Source organism: Nomascus leucogenys, chromosome 5 (genome assembly GCF_006542625.1).
Source record: "Nomascus leucogenys isolate Asia chromosome 5, Asia_NLE_v1, whole genome shotgun sequence".
Taxonomy (NCBI): Eukaryota; Metazoa; Chordata; class Mammalia; order Primates; family Hylobatidae; genus Nomascus; species Nomascus leucogenys.
The window spans coordinates 55057357-55080460 of NC_044385.1; the positions used below are offsets into that span (position 1 = coordinate 55057357).

General features: G+C 41.8%; 1 protein-coding gene across 2 annotated transcripts; it reads left to right on the plus strand.

Annotated features, from left to right (window-relative positions):
- The first annotated feature begins 1047 nt into the window (after nucleotides 1-1047).
- Nucleotides 1048-17208, plus strand: ELK4 (ETS transcription factor ELK4). 2 transcript variants are annotated; one of them, XM_030813118.1, is made up of 5 exons: nucleotides 1048-1063; nucleotides 8772-8987; nucleotides 11410-12282; nucleotides 13479-13595; nucleotides 15920-17208. In XM_030813118.1, exons 2-5 carry the CDS (start codon nucleotides 8781-8783, stop codon nucleotides 16016-16018), a joined length of 1296 nt encoding a protein of 431 aa, XP_030668978.1. In that variant the 5' UTR covers nucleotides 1048-1063; nucleotides 8772-8780; the 3' UTR covers nucleotides 16019-17208. The 2 variants fall into 2 exon arrangements, with proteins under 2 accessions (XP_030668978.1, XP_030668977.1); XM_030813117.1 differs by lacking the exon at nucleotides 1048-1063 and adding an exon at nucleotides 1252-1304.
- The last annotated feature ends 5896 nt before the right edge of the window (nucleotides 17209-23104 follow it).

The window sequence follows — 23104 nt, forward strand, 5'->3', positions numbered from 1 at the left end:
TCATGCACCTTATCTTCTTTAATCATTACAACAACTCTAAGATACTGGGTTCTCTCCATCTTATAGATGATGACTGTGTTTTAGAGAGGTTAAGGTTGCTTAAAATTGGTGAGTTAGTGAGGGGTAGAGCCACGAATGGATTTCTGGTCGCTGCCTCCATCGCCAGAGCAAGCTTTTCCCACGACTCCAGCGCTTCCATTTGCCAGTCCCCAGGCTAGAAAGCCACAGTGCTAATTTAGTATTTATCAAGCGTTTGTAGTGTCCTGGGATCTGGCACTTCGATGAGAATGCTGTGGCTGCCCCAACTTCTAACAGCGAGTGGTAAGGAGGACGAGGGACACAGGAGGGAGGAGCCTCTCGCCAGAGCTTAGCACCAACAGAAGTGGTCCCCAGCTGGTTGCTCCTCTAGCGCCACCTCTTCCCGCCAACCGAGGAGAACGTGGCGCGCCCCTGAGGAGTCCGAGGTCCTGGCCCAGGCGGGAGCTTGGGTCCTGGCGGGTTCCGGACGGGCGCCTCAGGGAACTGTAAGCAACTGCACCGAACACGGCGGAGAGCGGCGAGACGACTCCAGGAGGCGCCCTAGCTACATCCCCCGGCCACACCAAACCCCGGTTTGCGGGCAAACGCGGCTCACAACGCCCCTTAGGGTCGCGGCCCCTCCCCCGGAAGTGACGTGTAGCGACTACGGCGTCTGGGAGGGACCCAGCAGCAGCCGGGGGGTTTGAGAGTGGCGGCGGCCGCGGAGCGCCTAGCAGGCCCCGCCGCTGCAAGGAACGCCCCGAACGCGCGCGCCCGGCGTGTAGCGGCCCCAAGACCCGCGCCGCCGCTGCCGCGTGCGGGGGCGGGGAGGGCGGGGCGCGAGGAGCTGCGGCGGCGGGAGATGCGGGCGGCTGCGGGCACCCGGCGGGCTCGGCTCGGCCGCCGCCGCCTTCTACGGCTCCGCCGCGGGGGTCGCAGCGGCTGCCGCGCGGTCCTCGAGTTTCCAGCGTGAGGAGGAGGCTGAGGGTGGAGAGGCGCATCGTGTTGAGACGGAGACCGAGGGGGAGCCCCGCGCGCGGCGTCGGTGAGCGGCCAGCCCCGCGCGCCCCCTCGGGATCTCGCGGCCACAGCCCCACCGGCCGGGAGCGGGGGCTGGGGCCGAGGGGCGCGCGGCACAACAGGAAGTGGGGGCGGGGGCCGGGCGCGCGCTCCCCTTGGGTCCGCCCCCGGCCCGCCGGGCACCGCGGCGCGCAGGTGGATGCCGCAGCGCACCGCTCAGCTCTTGTCGCCTCTTATTGGGTCCCTCGAAGTCCCGTGGGCGAAAGGTGGTGGCGATTTTTTTGGCGTGGATGGGGAGGAGGGGAGCAATTCTGACTTTCTGTAGTGACAGGAAGTTGGAAAATGAAAGTACAGTAATTCAGTGCTTACCAAGGCCTGGTGAGGTTGCCCCTCTTCCCCTGGACTTTGATCTCCTGTAGGGCACACGCGGCGGTCCGTGTTTCTTCCTCTCCCCTAGCTCGCTAGTCATCCGGTGTCGAGTTTCATTTCTTTTTCTATTTCGCTCCAGCGGCCCCCCGCCCCTCTTTACTTTCCGCCTTGTGCACAGCTGCATCGAGGCTGGTAACTTCATTCCTGGGAAGATCAATTGGAAACATCTTTCGGGGCGGGATAGTAACTGGCCTTGGAAGGAAACAGGGATGTTGTTGACTGAAGTAGTCAAAAGTACACACTTCATTTTTTTTCCAGCTATTGCTATTTGAAATTTGGGGAATTTAAATAAAGATTCTGGAGTTTTATGCCTCATCAGAATGGTTTGCCCATCTCTTTGGTTGATAGATCAGATCCTCTGTCCTCTTTTCCCACCCTCTACACCCCCTGGCTTGGAAAACTTGGTGCTTCAATATTTAGGCTTGGCAGCGGTGTTTTCATTAAAATGTGGTATGATTCAATATTTTCCCTTCAGGAACACTCTTTGATTTTACTTAAACATTAAAACTGCATAAGTGGAATCTGTTCATTCCTAGTGAAATAGTGTCTTCAAGTTTTATTGTAAGAACTGTGCAGGATCCTATACGAAGAGAATATTTTTTAGGAGCCTGTGTAGTTAACGTCTGGTTACTTTTGGTTACTTTTTGACAACGGTGAGTATTTTGATTCGAAACTAGGCTTGATACATTCATAACTTGGTTTTTTTTTTTAAGTAGCAGGCTGAAGAAAATTTGGAGACTTCGTGTTTTTTTGGGTCTTAGCTACTGTCTCTGAAAAATAGTTGGGCTATGGGTCACCACAGCAACTGAACTGTGTGTATTATAAACATGTTTAGGGTGGAAAAGGTTTTATTTAATAGAGACTTCCTTTCCTTAATACATTACTTCAACATGCTCCTTTTCAATTTAACACAGGGATTGGTCTATCTTTGAAGTGTTAGAATCAATTATGTTTTCAGCCTTTACCCCCTCAAAAATCAAATACCTTCATTTGGACCAGTTAAGTGTTTTCTTCCTTTGTTACAACTTTAAACTTTAAAAATTGCAATTGTGGAAAACTCGGGATTCTTGTGAAAAGGAAAATCAAGTAGTTAACCTCTTTTTTTTTTTTTTTTTTTGATAGGTAACAAGAATAAAAGGTTTTGTTTGGTTTTGTTTTGTTGTGTTTTTGTTTTTGTTTGAGACAAGGTCTCACTCTGTTGCTCAGGCTGGAGTGCAGTGATGTGGTCTCTGCTCACTGCAACCTCCATCTCCCAGCCATTCTCCCACCTCAGCCTCCCATGTAGTCCCGCACCACCATACCCGGCTAATTTTTTGTATTTTTGGTAAAGACAGGGTTTCAACATGTTGCCTAGGACGGTCGCGAACTCCTGAGCTCAAGCTCCTGCCTTGGCCTCCCAAAGTGCTGGGATTACAGGCATGAAGCAACCACATAATTTTTAATAACTGTCTTAGGGGATTTTTTTCTTTATTTTTTGAGACAGGGTCTTGCTGTGTCACCCAGGCTGGAGTGCAGTGGTGTGATTTCAGCTCACTGTGACCTCCACCTCCCGGGTTCAAATGATTCTTCTGCCTCAGCCTCCCTAGTAGCTGGGATTACAGGTACCTACCACCACGCCCAGGTAATTTTTGTATTTTTAGTAGAAACAGGGTTTTACCATGTTGGCCAGGCTGGTCTAGAACCCCTGACCTCAAGTGATCTGCCCTCCTTGGCCTCCCAAAGTGCTGAGATGATAGGCGTATGCCACTATGCCTGGCCAGCTCTCTTTTATATCTGATGAAATCATTGAAGATCATTGTTAGTACCACACTTTTTGAAACTAAAGTGAAGAGTTTTGACTTAACTATATACGAAGACGTTGGCTGCTTTTCAATCAAAAGAATAACGATATCATAATTGAATTAATAAAATATTCCTTTAAAGTACCCATTGAAAATGTCCACTTTATATCTTTTTCTCAAAATTCATTTCTAATGCTCCAGTCTAAAACCTCAAAGCCATTTTTTCTTTTCTTTTTTCTTTTTTTTTGAGACATAGTCTCACTCTGTTGTCCAGGCTGGAGTGCAGTGGCACGATCTCGGCTCACTGCAAGCTCTGCCTCCCGGGTTCACACCATTCTGCCTCAGCCTGCCGAGTAGCTGGAACTACAGGCACCCACCACCACGCCTGGCTAATTTTTTGTATTTTTAATAGACACAGGGTTTCACCTTGTTAGCCAGGATGGTCTCCATCTCCTGACCTCGTGATCTACTTGCCTCGGCCTCCCAAAGTGTTGGGATTATAGCCACTGCACCTGGCCAAAGCCATTTTTTTTTTTTTTTTACTGTCCACAACCTTCTATCGTAGACACACTGTAGATGCTAAATAAGCATCAGCATTTTCCACAACAGCTCGGTTCTACCTTAAAGCAGCCAACAGCTCACCAGTGTTTGACTAAATACATGCTCCACTGATAACCAACAGGGAAGGTGCAAGTTAAACCTGTACCATCTGGGGAACACCTGTTATTTTGGGGAATCTCCTTGGGTGCTCATTATGGAGACGTTAATTTGTTGTTTTTGTCTTTTTAGATGTATAGCTGAGGCTTTAAACTTGTGTAGGGCTCAAATGTTACATACATGATAGGTATTAAGACTCTAGGATCTGGGTGTTGGAATTTTTTCAAAAACAAATGGAATAATAGGCACCACATTTGTGTAGGCTGGAGACTCCCATTCTCTTTCCTTCATCATCTCACAAATGGATTCATACTCCACCCCTATAAGCAGTCTTATATGAAGGTGATGTCTGGAAATGTGGAAATTGAGTTTTTGGCTTAAGATAACATTTACTAGAGAGTAGTTTTAACAGGATTAGATTAGAAATAATTGTTTAAGTGGGAAAACTGTGTAGTAGAACAGTAACTTGCCATCGTTAGGCATCATCAGAAGAAAGGCCTATCAGGTAAACTCAAGAGACATAACAGGGAACCCCTGCCTGCGTCCACCATACTTAATGGCTATAGTATAAAACCACTATTTTAGCCCCGCTTAAGTGAGGCTGTGGGAAGCTGATTTCTAGCAGGCATGGTTATTTGGCATTAAGATAGCACTTCATATTTGTGGATTATTATCGGTATCTAATATGTAATGCTTTTTTACAATTAGTGATATGAGTGCTTTTATTCATTGGGAAAGTGGTTTCCCTAATGGACAGAGTACATGACTGTGATGAAAGAGACTTGGGACTCATGACCTCAGCTTTTCCATGAATTCTGACTGTGGGCAGTATCTCTCCCTTTCTATCCTTTATTATTTTCCCATCATTACTTTTAGATGACCGTCTCTGTACAACCAGCTTCAAAGTGATAATCATGAGGATTACTGGAGGACATTTTGAGTGTTTCAGAAAAGTTATAGAAACCCAACTGTTTTCCACTGCAGTTTCTTATCTCTGCCCTTTTTGGAAGTAGGCATAGTTGACCCTTAAGGAGCCTATCTTCTGTGAGTTAAATGTTGTTAGAATTAGTCTTCCCAGACCTAACCTTTGTAATGTTTGTTGTGTTGTTTGTTTTAAAAATCTTTATTGAGATATAATTCACATACCATAAAATTCACCTCCTTAAGTGTAATATGCTGTGGGTTTTGTGCAAGCATCAACACAATCTAAGTTTATAATATTTTCTTTTTTTTTTTTTTTTTTTGAAGTGGAGTCTCGCTTTGTCACCCAGGCTGGAGTGCAGTGGCGCAGTCTCAGCTCACTGCAAGCTCTGCCTCCCAGGTTCACGCCATTCTCCTCCTTCAGCCTCCTGAGTAGCTGGGACTACAGGCGCCCACCACCACATCCAGCTAATTTTTTGTATTTTTAGTGGAGACTGGGTTTCACTGTGTTAGCCAGGATGGTCTCCATCTCCTGACCTTGTGATCTGCCCGCCTCGGCCTCCCAAAGTGCTGGGATTACAGGCATGAGCCACTGCGCCCGGCCTGTTTATAATATTTTCATCACCCCCAAAAGAAACCCTGTACCCATTTTCTATCATTCCCCACTTCTCTTCCCCCCATTTTAACCCCCAGTCCTAAATAATTACTAATATATTTTCTGTGTCTATGGATTTTCCTATTCTGGACATTTCATATAAGTGGAAACATACAATATGTGGTCTTTTGTGGACTGGCTTCTATTAGTCACTTGCATAATGTTTTCAAGGTTTGTCCTTGTGTGTGTGTTTGTACCTCATTCCTTTCTGTGGCTGGATGATACCCCATTATGAATGTGCCACATATTATTTATCCATTCATCAGTTGATAGACATTTAGTTTGTTTCTACTTTTTAGATGTTATGAATAATTCTGCTATGAACAGTCCCGTGTAAGTTTTTGTATGGACGTATGTTTTCATTTCTTTTGGGTATATACCTAGGAGCAGAATTGTTAAGTCATGTGTTAAACTTGTCCAAAGTGGCTACACCATTTTACATTCCCACCAGAAATGTTCAAGGCCTTCAATTTCTCTACATCCTTGCCAATATTTGTTACTGTCTGTCTTCTTGATTATAGCCTTCCAAATAGGCACGAAGTGGTTTCTTAGGTGGTTTTGATTTTTAGTTCCCTAATAACTAATTATGTAGAGCATTTTTTTTTTTTGGTGGTTTCTTCTTTATTGATGTGCCTCCTCCTTCCCCCTGCAATTTCGGTCCCTTCCAACTACCCCCCAAAAAGAAGGTAGTAAAAGGAAGGGGTTGCTGGAGTTCTGAGCCCCTTGGGCAGTCAGAAAGGGAACAGAAACTAAAACAATCACTGGATGTGACAGAGACTGACAATCAAGAAGTCTAAAGCAGAATGGGAAAGGCGGGCAGAGAAGGAGAAAGGAGAGGTACGAGATGCCAACTGCATCATTACCCCTCCTAAGAGAGGCTGGAGAGAAAGCCTCAAACATTAAGAAGTGCCGGTCCTGCGTAAGGGAGGTGGTGTTTGAGCTTGGAGGAGGAGGTCAAGAAAGGGAGGCCACCTCTCTGTAGAATGAGACCCCCTTCCAGCTCAGGGGCAGCAGCATCACAGACTGTAGACACTTTCGTCACTGTAGGCAACGTAGAGAAAGAAGTCTTCATGGTGTTCCTGGTAGAGCTGACCCATTGTGGCACTGGTGGGCAGAATGACATTGTTGACAAAGAAAAACAAGGCATCCTCAGCTCGGAGATGAATTTGCTTCTGGATCAAGAAGTAGAACTGGGCCGGGCGCGGTGGCTTATGCCTGTAATCCCAGCTCTTTGGGAGGCTGAGGCAGGCGGATCATGAGGTCAGGAGTTCAAGACCAGCTTGACCAACATGTTGAAACCCCGCCTCTACTAAAAATACAATAATTAGCTGAGTGTGGTGGCATGCGCCTGTAATCCCAGCTACTCGGGAGGCTGAGACAGGAGAATCGCTTGAACCCAGGAGGCAGAGGTTGCAGTGAGCCGAGATTGCACCACTGCACTCCAGCCTGCATGACAGAGTGGGACTGCATCTCAAAAATCAAAAAAAAAAAAAAAGAAGCAGAACTGACCAACTGTGAGATCAGAAGGCACCAGGTATTTCTTTTGGTCCAGGTCTCCTATCCGAGCTTTGGGAGCATTTTCTACTATCACCGGCACCCGGTCTGGGTGTTTCTTTCCAGTCCTCTCGCTCTTGGAGCTGCGCGTTTCTTGAACGGATGCTCTTCTTTGTACACGAACTTCATCCTCCTGGGAACCGGGCTGAACTAGGCTGGGCTGAGGGAACCTGGGGGAGCCGGGACAGGGGTGGCAGTGATAGTGGTGACACGTAGGCAGATTCAGCCGATGTAGAGCATTTTTTCGTGTGTTTATTTGCTATTTGTATATCTTCTTTGCCAGGATGTGTTTTCAAATTCTTTGCTTTTTTTTTTTTTTTTTTAAGTTGTAGGCGTTTTTTATATATCTTGGATACAGGCTCCTTTTGTGATACATGGTTTGAAAATATTCTCCCATTTGGGGGATTGTCTTCTCACTTGATGGCATTATTTGCAGCACAACAGTTTTAAATTTTGATGTAGTCCAGTTTTGATCTGTTCTTGTAGTGTTTCAATGGTATTGATTTAATTTGTTTTCAAACTCTATTCTAACCCATTGAGATCTCATTACTAGAGAAAGGAAGGTTTTTTGTTTTTGTTTTTGTGTGTGTGTGTGTGTGAAGTATTCAATCATAAGATTCTTAGGGCACACTTATATGGATTTGGCCAGAGTTTCTGCCCTAAAGAATTCTTCCTAATAGAAAGGTGTTTTGAAATTCTATGAGGAAAATACCTTTATGAGAGAGCATTCCTTGCTGCTCCTTTGCCTAAACCAATGGTTATCTACCGGGATGACTTTGACCCCTGGGGGAATATTTGGCAATGTCTGGAGATATTTTTGATGGTCTCAATGGGGCAGGCGGTGCTACTGGCATCTAGTGGGTAGAGGCCAGGTATGCTATTAGACAAACTGCAGTGTACAGGACAGCTTCCCACAACAAAGAATTATCTGGCCCCCAAAACCAATAATGCCAAAATTGAGAAACTCTGGCCTAAACAGTGAGATCCTGAAACTTAAGATATTAAAATATTTTTCTTCAATCGATGTCTTGATAATCACATAAAGGTTGCTAATCAAAGGAGAATCTTTGCAGATGGAATCCCTGTGGACAGAACAGTGACAGAAAAATTAAGAGAACACTTTGCTGAATTCAAAATGCTGCCAATTTGTATGTAAATGACATTTATGGTGATGGAAACCAGTTGGAGCAAAAGTAGATTATTCCCTACACCTCAGTCCCTGGGCCACCCTGAGATAGACACAAACACATACACTCACAGGCAGATAACCAAACCGGGTTGATTTAGACAGATGCTGCAATGGTGGTCTCCTGAGAGAATACAGCAAAGAGATTTTAGGATTCAAATTTAACAACAGTGATTGACAATCACTAGTGATTGACAATCATTGTTTTTTTCCTGTAATTTAGGGAACCAGCTTTATCCTCCTTGCAAGTTGCTTGTTGCTTAAGGCATTTTTTAAGCAGTGTGGCATCCTTAAGAGTTTGGATTCTGGGTCCAGATTGCCTGGGCTTAGATCTTAGCTTCACCGTTTACTTGTGTGATGTTGTACGAGTTCCTTAACCCTCTTATGAATCAGTTTTTTCTTATGTAAAATGAGGTTGCAGTAGTATCTACCTTATAGAAATGTGGGGTTGAATTAATACATTTAGAGCACTTAAAACAGTGCTTGACATACGGTGTTAAATAGGTGTGGGCTGTTAATATTGTCCCATATCTTATCTATATTCTTTCAGCTCATTGCTATGGACAGTGCTATCACCCTGTGGCAGTTCCTTCTTCAGCTCCTGCAGAAGCCTCAGAACAAGCACATGATCTGTTGGACCTCTAATGATGGGCAGTTTAAGCTTTTGCAGGCAGAAGAGGTGGCTCGTCTCTGGGGGATTCGCAAGAACAAGCCTAACATGAATTATGACAAACTCAGCCGAGCCCTCAGATACTATTATGTAAAGGTAGTACACATCCTGATCTTATACTATACAGAGAACCTCAAGACAAGAATGATTCCTTCTTGGCTGGGCGCAGTGGCTCACGCCTGTAATCCCAGCACTTTAGGAGGCCAAGGAGGGTGGATCACCTGAGGTCAGGAGTTCAAGACCAGCCTGACCGACATGATGAAACCCTGTCTCTACCAAAAACACACAAAAGTTAGCTGGGTGTGGTGGCGGGTGCCTGTAATCCCAGCTACTCGGGAGGCTGAGGCAGGAGAATCGTTTGAACCTGGGAGGCGGAGGTTGTAGTGAGCCAAGATCGTGCCATTGCACTCCAGCCTGGGTGACAGTGAGACTCTGTCTCAAAGGAAAAAAAAAAAAAAGATTCCTTCTTTTCTGTTGAGGTTATAGATACCAATGTCCTAGTTTATTTTAATCCAATGTATTTTGTAGCTTCAGCAGTTTGGAATTAGGATACAAGGTATAAATGTTCCAGCTGTATCTCTATCAAATCTTCTTCTTCTTCTTCTTTTTTTTTTTTTTTTTTATTTGAGACAGAGTCTTACTCTGTCGCCAAGGCTAGGGTGCAGTGGTGTGATCTTGGCTTACTGCAACCTCTGCCTCCAGGGTTCAAGCTATTCTCCTGTCTCAGCCTCCCAAGTAGCTGGGATTACAGGTGGCCACCACCACGCCCGGCTAATTTTTTATTATTTATTTATTTTTTAATAGAGGTGGAGTTTCACCATGTTGGCCAAGCTGGTCTTGAACTCCTGACTTGAGGTGATCCACCTGCCCTGGCCTCCCAAAGTGCTGGGATTACAGGCGTGAGCCACCACAACCAGCTGCCCCAGATTTTATTTATTAACTTACTCCCGTTACACATATTTTATTCCTAATTACAGTTGTCTTTAAAAGAAAAAGTATGTACAGAATTGGAATATGACAAAGGCAATTTGAGATTCTTGAGGATAAGTATTCTCATGTGGATCATAATTTACTTTAAAAATTGTGAAGCCTGGAGTAGTGGCTTATGCTTGTAATGCCAGCACTTCGGGAGGCTGCAGCAGGAGGATCACTTGAGCCCAGAAATTTGAGACCAGACTGGGCAACACAGGGAGACCCTGTCTCTACAAAAAACAGTCTGGCGTGGTGATGTACACCCATAGTCCCAGTGCCCAGGAGGCTGAGGCAGGAGGATCAGTTAAGCTCAAGTGGTCGAGGCTGCAGTGAGCCATGATCACACACCGCTGCACTCCACGAGAACCCTGTCTTGTGGGGGGAAAAGTCATATATGTACATATACACACATATATCTACATATATATACTTGTTTTATGTCTTAATTTTTAGTTTTAGTTTAGTTTAACCCAAGGAACACTAATTAAAACCTTATACCTTAAATAGTAGCTGTTTATACACAGAGTTGGTTTTTTAGTTAAAATTGCTGAGATCTTAATTTCTTTCACCCTTTTTTTTTTTGAGACGGAGTCTTGCACTGTTGCCCAGGCTGGAGCACAGTGGCGTGATCTCAGCTCACTGCAACTTCTGCCTCCCAGGCTCAAGTGATTCTCCTGCCTCAGCCTCCCGAGTAGCTGGGATTACAGACATGCACCACCACACCTGGCTAATTTTTGTATTTTTAGTAGAGATGGGGTTTCACCATCTCTATGGGAGGCTGGTCTTGAACTCCTCACACCACTACACTCCAGCCTGGGTGACAGAGTGAGACTCCATCTCAAAAAAATAAGTAAATACATTCCTTTTTGCTTACTCAGGATGTGTATGGCTTATACCTTTGGAATTGTTTGAGATTGCAGTTCAGGGAATTCTAACCTGTACAGATACTTGGTTGAGAGTGGTAAGCAATTAAAATCCTTCAGTTTTTATGTAACTTATTAGTTCAGTTGTTAATAAGACATTTAAGTGTTCTTGCCTTAACTTCTCCATGATAGTAGGGACTGTGTTTGGTATGGCTAGATGAATTTAGGTGATTTTGAAAGTTTTAAGTAAGTGATGTCTACTTCTAAAATGGAGAACCTCATTACGCCAGCTTTTTCTTTCTTTCTTTCTTTCTTTTTTTTTTTTAGACAGAGTCTTGCTCTGTCACCAGGCTGGAGTGCAGTGGCGTGATCTTGGCTCACTGCAACCTCCGCCTCCCAGGTTCAAGAGATTCACCTGCCTCAGCCTCCCGAGTAGCTGGGACTACAGGCGCGCACCCCCACGCCCTGCAAATTTTTTCTGTTTTAGTGGAGACGGGGTTTCACCATGTTGGCCAGGCCGGTCTCAATCTCCTGACCTCGTGATCTACCCGCCTCGGCCTCCCAAAGTGCTGGGATTACAGGCATGAACCACTGTGCCTGGCCGATGCCAGCTTTTTCATGAACTATGGGATATAAGTTTATAAGAAAGGATAAGAATGCTTTTTTTTTTTTTTAACCTACAGAATATCATCAAAAAAGTGAATGGTCAGAAGTTTGTGTACAAGTTTGTCTCTTATCCAGAGATTTTGAACATGGATCCAATGACAGTGGGCAGGATTGAGGGTGACTGTGAAAGTTTAAACTTCAGTGAAGTCAGCAGCAGTTCCAAAGATGTGGAGAATGGAGGGAAAGAGAAACCACCTCAGCCTGGTGCCAAGACCTCCAGCCGCAATGACTACATACACTCTGGCTTATATTCTTCCTTTACTCTCAACTCTTTGAACTCCTCCAATGTAAAGCTTTTCAAATTGATAAAGACTCAGAATCCAGCCGAGAAAATGGCAGAGAAAAAATCTCCTCAGGAGCCCACACCATCTGTCATCAGATTTGTCACGACACCTTCCAAAAAGCCACCGGTCGAACCTGTTGCTGCCACCATTTCAACCGGCCCCAGTATTTCTCCATCTTCAGAAGAAACTATCCAAGCTTTGGAGACATTGGTTTCCCCAAAACTGCCTTCCCTGGAAGCCCCAACCTCTGCATCTAACATAATGACTGCTTTTGCCACCACACCACCCGTTTCGTCCATACCCCCTTTGCAGGAACCTCCCAGAACACCTTCACCACCACTGAGTTCTCACCCAGACGTCGACACAGACATTGATTCAGTGGCTTCTCAGCCAATGGAACTTCCAGAGAACTTGTCACTGGAGCCTAAAGACCAGGATTCAGTCTTGCCAGAAAAGGACAAAGCAAATAATTCATCAAGATCCAAGAAACCCAAAGGGTTAGAACTGGCACCCACCCTTGTGATCACAAGCAGTGATCCAAGTCCACTGGGAATACTGAGCCCATCTCTCCCTACAGCTTCTCTTACACCAGCATTTTTTTCACAGGTAGCTCGCTCGCTCTTTATGGTGTCACCATTGCTTTCATTTATTTGCCCTTTTAAGCAAATCCAGAATTTATACACTCAAGTTTGCTTTCTGTTACTTCGGTTTGTCTTAGAAAGGTTATGTGTGACTGTCATGTGAAAGTTACCCCATTTCTCATCTTAATTAGGATTGCTAAAATAGAAAGTTTGGAGTATTTTCTTAAAAAATTTATTGTTCTACAAGTAAATAAATATTTTGATTTTTCTATTTCCTCCTAAAGAAAGTACACACGCTCTCTCGATCTCTGTCAGTCTTATAAAACTCGTCGGTGTTTTATAAAACAAATAGTGGCCGGGCGCAGTGGCTCACGCTTGTAATCCCAGCACTTTGGGAGGCCGAGGCGGGCGGATCACGAGGTCAGGAGATCGAGACCACGGTGAAACCCCGTCTCTACTAAAAATACAAAAAATTAGCCGGGCGTGGTGGCGGGCGCCTGTAGTCCCAGCTACTCGGAGAGGCTGAGGCAGGAGAATGGCGTGAACCCGGGAGGCGGAGCTTGCAGTGAGCCGAGATTGCGCCACTGCACTCCAGCCTGGGCGACAGAGCGAGACTCTGTCTCAAAAAAAAAAAAAAAAAAAAAAAAAAACAAATAGTGATAATTTCAAGTTAGAAAACAGTAGGTCCTGAGAACCGTAAGAAAAATGACTGGTGTGATGTTGAGTAACAAGTTGGTACAGTTACTTTAGCTGTTTATTAACTTGCTCATCTCATAGAACATTTTAATAGATTTTTCCCAGACCTCATTATTAAAAAAAAAACAAACATGTTGGTGTCTTGGTTACCCATTATTCCTCTGTACCTGAATTCAGGTTGGTTTTTCTATTTGGAAAAGACTATAAATGTTGGCTTAAAAAGAGGTTAAGCCCCAGAATCTCAGAATTTACCACCAAAGAACTCATCCATGTAACCAAAAACCACTTGTACCCCCCAAAACTATTGAAATAAAAATTTAAAAAATTTTAAGTAGTTATTATCACCTTTATCTTTCTTAGCTTATAAAAATAATTTTTGAGTTTTGTCATGATAAAATTTCAGACTTGGAGATATTTGGAGTGGAGGATAGGGCAATATTTAGGTTTGGGTTATTTGTATGCTACTGCAAGGATAAAACATCCTGGTAAGTCATTCAGTGAATATTTTTGCTTTGTGTATTGCAGACACCCATCATACTGACTCCAAGCCCCTTGCTCTCCAGTATCCACTTTTGGAGTACTCTCAGTCCTGTTGCTCCCCTAAGTCCAGCCAGACTGCAAGGTGCTAACACACTTTTCCAGGTAATTTTATAAAAATCTGTCTTCTGTAGTTGAGCATGTTAAATGAAGAAAGAGGCAAAAAGGCAGGGTCCCACTATTCAGTTTAATCTTATAAAACTTCTATTTAATGAATATTCTTTTTTTATTTTTTTGAGATGGAGTCCTCACCATGTCGCGCAGGCTGGAGTGCAGTGGCATAATCTCAGCTCACTGCAACCTGCACCTCCCAGGTTCAAGTGATTCTCCTGCCTCAGCCTCCGGAGTAGCTAAGATTACAGGTGTGCACCACCACGCCTGGCTAATTTTTGTGTTTTTAGCAGAGACAGGGTTTGACCATGTTGTCCAGACTGGTCTCCAACTCCTGACCTCAGGTGATCTGCCCACCTTGGCCTCCCAAAGTGTTGGGATTACAGGCATGAGCCATTGTGCCCTGCCCAATAAATACTCTTTAGATTTATTTTTGAATTTTCAAATGTTAATTTTCTAGCTGGCAAACAGCTTGGATAAATACAGCAAAGTTTCATTTTCATTATTTACTATTACATACATTTGAGTTAGACCAAGAATTGTTCAATACTGTAGGAGATTTAGAGCCTACCCCAAGTTTTTGTCAATAGAAATTCTCTATTTAAAAAAAAAAAAAAATGGGCCAGGCACTGTGTGGCTCATGCCTGTCATCCCAGCACTTTGGTAGGCCGAGGCAGGAAGATTGCTTGAGCTCAGGAGTTTGAGACCAGCCTGGACAACCTAAGGAGACCTTGTCTGTACTAGAAATAAAATTAAGTTAGGCATGGTAGCACGTGCCTGTGGCCCCTAGAACTACTTGGGAGGCTGAGGTGGGAGGACCGCTTGAGCCCAACTGATCAAGGCTGCAGTGAGCTATAATGGCACCACTGCACTCCGGCCTGGGTGACACAGTGAGACTTTGTCTCAAAAACACGAAATCCACCCACACACACATTCTCTCTCTCTCTCTCTCGCGCTCTCTCTCACACACACACACACACACACACACACACACACACACACACACGGGGGATCTCTGCACATAGGTTCCCTCTTTTAATTAAGGATTTAAAAAAAATTTTTTTGAGGCGGAGTTTTGCTCTTGTTGCCCAGGCTGGAATGCAATGGCGCGATCTCAGCTCACCGCAACCTCTGCCTCCTGGATTCAAGCGATTCTCCTGCCTCAGCCTCCTGAGTAGCCAGAATTATAGGCATGTGCCACCACGCTAGGCTAATTTTGTATTTTTAGTAGAGACGAGGTTTCTTCATGTTGATCAGGCTGGTCTCGAACTCCTGACCTCAGGTGATCCTCCAGCCTCAGCCTCCCGAAGTGCTGGGATTACAGGCATGAGCCACTGCGCCCGGCCCAAGCATTTTTTTTTTTGTAATAGAGAAAGGTCTTGAAAATGATATATCAAACAGTCCCATTTCTCCCTCACTCAGAATTGATAATTTATCAACATTTTATTTGTACATTTTTCAAAAAATGAATATTATCTCTTCACCAAGATGTTAGGAAAGTTCTTGCCATTCCTAATAGGTTTAGCCATTATTTTGCCCAAAACACCTCGATGTTATAACTTAAAGACTTTCTTGGAGTCAATTTATTTACTTATTCACAGTTGACTATCTCTGATTTTCTTATATTTTGTAATTTAACTTCTCATTCTTTTAGAAATGAAATGGTAGGGAAAAAGAAGAAAATTAAAAATCTTTCTACTTTGTTTTTTTGCAAATTATTGAATAGAAAAAAAAGCTGAGAATTTTTCATATTTTTTTCATTGCCACTCATGAGCAGATAATTGAGTTATAGAGTCAGCGGAGACCTTAAGCAAAGTCATAGTGCTCCTATAGCTTCTGCCTGGAATCTCCCTGTAGAGCTGGCCTCAGAATACTTGATGGGGGATGCTTTTCTAGGATGAGTGCCCTCTAACTATTTATACCTTTCTGGATCTCTTTTTGAGGGTTTATGATTTGCTCCATAATTGAATTATACTCTGTAGTGCATATTGTCGTTTACTTGAACTTTCTAAAACCTTCATTTGAGGTTAATTGTAAACCTGTGTACCTTAGGATATGAAGGAAGGTACAGATTGTTCTTTGTTTCTACTCCATTGAGGTAAGTTGGAGAATGTTAATATTTAATATGTTAGGACAAAAGATTTTTGTTTCTAGTTTTTGTTATGACATCATATTCTTTCGTGATAAACAGCCACTGCCTTTGTCCTGTGAGCCATTGCAGAAGGCTGTTGTGTTTTGCCTCAAGTAATAGAGTAGGACAGAAAGTAAAAGTTGGGGTTGAGTAATAGGATGATAACGTGTTTTGTTTTCTTTCTCAGTTTCCTTCTGTACTGAACAGTCATGGGCCATTCACTCTGTCTGGGCTGGATGGACCTTCCACCCCTGGCCCATTTTCCCCAGACCTACAGAAGACATAACCTATGCACTTGTGGATTGATAGAACCGAGGAACAAAGAAAGAGACATTCAATGTGATTGCATTTGAAGTGAGCAATTGATGGTTCTACAATGCTGATAATAGACTATTTTGATTTTTGCCATTCCCCATTGAAAACATCTTTTTAGGATTCTCTTTGAATAGGACTCAAGTTGGACTATATGTATAAAAATGCCTTAATTGGAGTCTAAACTCCACCTCCCTCTGTCTTTTCCTTTTCTTTTTCTTTCTTTCCTTCCTTCCTTTTCTCCTTTCAAAATATTTTGAGCTTTGTGCTGAAGAAATTCTTGGTGGGGTTTAGCGGCTGTGCTTTGCAAGAGCAATTAAGAACAAAGTTACTCCTACTGGCTATTGGGACCCTTTGGCCAGGAAAAATTATGCTTAGAATCTATTATTTAAAGAAATATTTGGGAAATGAATTGGCATCTTTAGGACTAAGTGTGCTCTGTTGAATGGCTTAAAGTGAGCTGTGGAATGGCTTAGGAGCAGTGGAAGGAGAAGAATCATTCCTATTCATACAAACTAAGATTGGAGCAGTCATACTGGGGAGATGGTTTTGTGTGAACTATAACATGTGTAAGCAACTCCATGAAAAGGCGTCTTGTTTACCTTTATTCAGGGTGGGTCTCTTAGCCATATGTATGATCCTGTCTGAACCTGTCAACAGAGCATGGAGCTAGTCTATTTCACTGTAGAAAGGTTTTTAGACCTGGGGTTTAAGACAGTTTTTGGAACACCTAGTAAGAATATGGGACCTCACATCTAGCACAGAAATGCTATTTGCTCTCTGGGTGGTATGATTGTATGCCCATGGAATACAGCATGGGAAATGATCACTTTTAGGAGGATGAACTTGGATTTTGAATATTTGAAAACATCTCTGAGTAAAAGATTCGATCAAATAACTTGAAACAACTTGTAGGGGTTTTCTCAATTAGAAGATAACCAAGTGAAGGACCCTGTCTTTTTCCTGTTCATTTTACCTCATTTTCTACTATATATTTATCACCTTTCCTTTATGTTTAAGGTTGTTAGAGGTTATGATAGTTTTAGAGATGCAATTAGGAAGGTAGAATTCAAAGTGAAGCCTCCCCAGTCAGGAGCGAAGTAAAGATGTGCTTATTTCTTTCTTTCTTTTTTATTTTTTTGAGACGGAGTCTTGCTCTGTCACCCGGGGTGGAGTGCAGTGGCACGATCTCGGCTCACTGTAAGCTCCGCCTCCCGGGTTCAAGCAATTCTCCTGCCTCAGCCTCCTGAGTAGCTGGGACTATAGGCATGCGCCTCCACGCCTGGCTAATTTTTGTATTTTTAGTAGAGACAGGGTTTCACCATGTTGGCCAGATGGTCTTGATCTCTTGACCTTGTGATCCGCCCACCTCAGCCTCCCAAAGTGCAGGGATTACAGGCATGAGCCACCGCGCCTGGCTCAGATGTGCTTATTTCTTTCAACTTTTTTTTTTTTTTTAAATGGGGAAGAGCAGAGTTCATTTGGGAGTGCTTATACATAGGGATTGGATTGTTCATATTAGTAGTAAAAAATGTAGGCCTTCTTCTCTACACTACCAAATTTTTAAAATATTACCATATGGTAATCAATGCCAGGTACAGATTTGTTGGTTCCCCAAACTGAATTGATATCAGTATCACAGTGGAGTCTTTCGAAAAATTTGGCACTAAAGTCCAGGATTAAATTATATGTTGTCACCATTCACCACCACTACTACCCTCCCCCACCAGTCTCTCCCACCGGTTAAACTCGTCTTCTAATCTTGTAGAATCACATGAACTAAATGAAGAAGTAAGGACTTGAAGGCTCAGACTGAGACTGTTACAAACTAGCATCTTGAGATGCATGGTATTTACTTTAAATGTGCTTATATACAGTGTAGAGAAGCTCTTGTATAAGAAGACATCTATGCTAGCTAACTTAGTAGTAGTAGAGGGAACATATTCAGTGAGCTGCCTTTATATCTGTAGTGTCGGAGACTTGTTACTGGTTCATTTGTGGTTATCAGTTGAAGGTTCTGTTCCTGAGATGTGCAATAGTAGTGTTGAAAGGTATTGTTTAATAGTGATGGGGAACAGACATATTGGACTTTTTTTCCATATTAAATTATTTAGTTTGCATGCCTGTTTGAAATTGGACCTCTCAGCAGCACTTTGGAATAATTTTAATTAGGTTAACATTTTGTACATTCAATACATAGATATAGATGGTTGATTTAACTAGATGTGTTAAATTTTGAAAGCACAAAGGTATTTTATCTTTTTGAATTAAAGGAGAAAAGCCATTGATTTGTTTTCACAGACGGTATTTTTAATAATTAACTGTCTCAGCACAGAGGTACCTTGGAACCAAGGGCACCATTGAAACTCAGTTGAAGCAACTTCTAGTAAACCATTTTAGTGAGTCCTTTTTGCATAAACCTATAGCCTCTCAGAGGTGTGAGGCTGTCACAGATTGGTGATCTGCTATCTCTTTGAGATCAACTAATTTGGAGAAGTGTGTGTGTGTGCGTATCCTTTTTTAAGTCAAAGTTTACAACCTTACTGCAGGTGTATGAGGCAGACAGTTCTGTTTATAGACTACCTCCTTCCTGGAAAAGTCTCAGCTTCATATTCTGTTGAATATCCGCAGAATTCTTAGTGTGAAAGGTGATGTACCACTTCAGATCAGTTTTCACTGGAGAGACTTGTAATTGGTAGCTGTAGCTCATATCCATCCCTAGTCACTTTGCCAGGATGAATGCTGTTGGGCAGCAGTAGCCTAAGTTACGGAAGGGGAGCAGATCGAATGGGGTTTTGAGACATCTCTGATAACCTTAGCTTTCCTTCTGCTCTGGCAGCTATCCACTCAGTTGTGTGCTAGAAAATGTTTAACAACCAGGATCTCTGGGGTGGGGGTGGGGGGGAGCACTGAATTTGTAGCATTTGCTGATTTCTTTGATATAAATTAATTACTCCTCCTGTGGCTGATTTCGAGCTACCACCTTAGAGTTGAGAAGGGATGTGCACAGTTGGCTCAGAGCCAGTGCTGGCAAACCATTGCATTTATTCCACCCAAGAGTGGATTTTCACATAATTTCTAAAATAATTTTTTCTTTTTTATATACTGACTTTACAAAATACAAAATTAAAATCTCATGTCTGACTTCAGTGATCTTTTTATTTTTCTTTTTTTAGAAATGAGATCTTTCAGTAATCCTTTAATTTTTTAGAGATGGAGTCTTGGTGTGTTACCCAGGGTGGACTCAAACTCCTGGGCTCAAGTGATCCTCCTGCCTCAGCCTCCAGCATAGCTGGGCTACAGGCATGCACCACCACACCTGGCTTAGTAATCCTTCTTTATTAATGGTTTGTCACAGTACGTTTTTGTGATGTTATATTGCTCATGGCATACTTTATGTGTTCGAACAAAGGTGGAAATTTCCATTGGTTTTTTTTTTTTAATTTATGCACAAAGAATCTGGATTTTGAGGACTACAGTAAGGAAAAAAAAGAATTAGAGGCCCTTAAAAGGTCAACTGTAAGCTTCTTAGAGTTAAAATATGAGTTTAATTTTTTCCCACATTTTGACAGTTGAAATTTTGATAGGGACAGTAAACCTATGAGCCTCTATTATGGTACTGGATTTTTTTTAATTGGAAAATTCCTTGAAGATTTACATACTATATTACAGATTTTAAAAGTCAAGACTGACTTAAGTAAATCAGGTTTGGAATTCTGGAGCTGTAACTCCAGGCTTTTGATAGTATCACTTCAGTTCCATTCACCCCTGCATTGTGTGACGTCCAGTCTGACAACATTGTTTCATCCTGATCTGACTTTCTACTGTGATTCTCAAGTTCTTAAAGGTGTCCCTTTATGTTTTTGGTGAATGTAAGCACATTTAGAGCCACTCAGTACCACTTCTCAATACCTCTGAAGCAGTGGTTCAGAAAAGGAGTGTCCAGCCTTTTTGAACACACAAATTGATCAGTAAGAGTTATTGAACATAAAAACTTTCCCTATTAAAAATTCATATGGGTATATGTTAAATTATATACCGCTATACCAAAGTAATATGTGTGTTATAAAAAAATATACAAAAAGTGAAATGAAGGATGGCATAAAAAGTAAATCTTGAGTAGCAGTTATAGTATTTTCTTCCCACACCCCAGTTGGTTGTCTTGTGCACCCTCCAGAAGCACACGCTTTTCCTAAAGACTGCTGACTCAGGATATTCTCATTCTAATCTCCAAACATATATGATGCTCCTCTTATGATATATGGAGAAATCCTAGAGATTTGGAGTTTTTCAGGAGAGCTTATTGTCAACTTTTGAAATTTCACATTCTTTTTGATAAATTCCCAAATAATAATCCATTACCACGTTTTCCACAGCTTTATTCCTATTACTTTCGTCAGCCTATTGTCTCTTATCTTCATGTTAGGTATGACTCTATTTTTATTTTACTAGTCTGCTCACAGACTTCTTTGGGACTTACATTTTACCAACAAATTTAGAATTATTTCAAGTTGCTTTATGTTAAAATATATAACAAGTTACATTTTCTTGCTGCATTAATAAGTTTTTGATTTTTAAATTCTGATATTTCAGCAACTAAACGAATACTTTTCCTTGTAGGTCTGTTCTGTTTTTAACCTCATTGACTGTATATGTTTTATTTACCCGTGCCAGGAGTCTAGAATCGTGCTTAGGTGCCATTCTTAGGTGCAGAAATCTGGGGCTCTAAATGAATTACCAAACCAATAGGAAAGTTAAAAAGACTACTCATGATGTAGTGTGTCATCTGAAACTATGGTAGAATATATTATTTCTAAAATAGTATTGAGAAGTTAATTGTTCAGTCCATAGTAGTGTAAGTGAAGTGTGGAGGTCAGCCATAATTGTCTTTCTTCAGCAGGTACTCTGACCAGAGACTGGGTTCTATGGAAAATAGAATTATATTCTTGGTTTGGGATCAACAAATGTTTTATTACTGTTTTAATGTTGCTGGCATTGCCTGAAACAAAGTGCCCTGTTATTCCTCTTATGTCATCAGAACTCTGCTTACTGAAGTTGAAGTTTTAATCTTAGAATCTAGAATTCTTGTGGCTGGTCATGTATTAAGAAAAGAAGGTGGTTTGATTTTATTTCTTGTACTTGGTGGAACCTGTTACTATAGGAGTCGTGTTTTGACCTGTAAGCCGAGCAAATCTGAAAGATGAATCGTTAATGGTAGTATAATTGTTTCATTTGAAGTTGTCAGTTTCTTCAAGTCACTTCTCTGAAAAAAATTGTGATAGATTGATAGCCTGCCAGAAAATAGCAATTTCTAAGGTGCTGCCATCCACACTTACTCATTGTGAAATATGAAAATCCAGAGTGGTTTGTATGAGAGGGGAAATACTGGCTCTAAGCTTTCTACAGAAAACAGGAAATTCATGCTGTTGTTGACATAATTTTAAAGGAAACTTTTAACAAGAAAATTCATGAGGGATACAATCAAACATAGTTAATCTCTTGAGTGCTAATCATTTGAGTATAGTCCACATCAGGAAGTTTTATGAGGTTGAAAACTTTACTTTGAAATATTTAATTGGGAGACTAGACCATTTCTTTCCAAGTCATTCTGATTTATTGTCCTAGTAAATGTATGTGTATGCGTATATACTGATGTATTGACTAGTGTGTGTGTGTGTGTGTGTGTGTGTGTAAATCTGTTTTCACAGGGAACATACATTGATGGCTCCTAGTCTATTTTATACTAAAACTTAAAAAAATTTGCTGCACTTTGCAGTTGCCACTTTTTAAAAGATTAATGCTTTGCACATTTCAGTAGGCCTTAAAGACGAATTGCTCACCAACGTTTTAGAAATACACTGCTTACATGTGACATACTCTAAACAAAGGCATAGTAAACTGTTCTCTTAGGTTCATGTATTATTGAGCAAATAAGGATGTCCTTTCTTAAAATTTCTACATTTATGTTTGCTTTTGTGTAAAATCTTTATTAGTTTGTAAGTTTCTCAAAGAGGAAGTTTATACTGGAAGCAGTATTTCTAAAGTACAGAGATTCGACCATAGATTGAATACAGTAGTGGAGGAATGCTGGCATTGTGGCCTAATTTATTCTTTTAAACTGTATGTCATGAGTATTAGCCAAAACCTCAGAGTGGAGTGTCTTGGGCTGAATGATCTTCTCAACTTTGCCTTGTTTCCCATCTCATAAAGGCTCCTTCTGGTTGTTTTCCCTTCCAAGGATTGTGAGTCGTGCTCACATAGGTCTGGGATCTTCTGGATGGGGTCGGGGAGGAGGTGGGGGTTGCCTGTGGCTGGCCCAGAGTTCTAGCGAATGGAATCATTCAAGAATGCCTAAAGTTCAGGGGTGGGAATGCCATATATTGGTGTTAATCACTTGGCACTTTCTTGGACACCAATATTAGCACTGTTTCATTTTTAATAACTGGAAGCACTTAATGATTATTTTGTTTGTTTAATTTCAACTTAAGGATATTGAGGGTCAGGAAAGTAAGGTTTATTTCTTGTTTATGTTTTCTGGAATTTATAGGGTGTTTGTAGAAGGGATAAATGGGTTACCTAATGAGCCATTCTTCTAGGCTCTGTAAGGTATGCCCTTTTGGCTAGGATATTTTAAAATAATTTGTAAGCTTTTAATATTGTGCTTTGTAGAAATTTATGATTTTTAAAAATAATTTGCAATTGATAGATGACACTTAAATTTGTAAAGTATCCAATTTTAAGTTTCTTTTCTGTTTGGTCATTGTTGCTTATTGTCTATTGTGTAGGGGACACAATCCTGACATTTCATTGTTTTGTTTCTTGGGGCAGTATTAACCAGTGGCCTTTGTATGTACATTCATTGCTTACATTTATTGTTTATGTGGTAGAGTAGCATTTTTATGAACTTCCCTGTTCAGTATTAGTGAAATTAACAGATGCGTATATGTAAAGATAGAAAAGAAATGAATACAACTAATTTTTTATTCCTTGAGGCCTATTTATTTGTTTTGGCCCTGGATCTTTTCTAATCACAATTATATTTCTTTACTTTTGCCTTTGA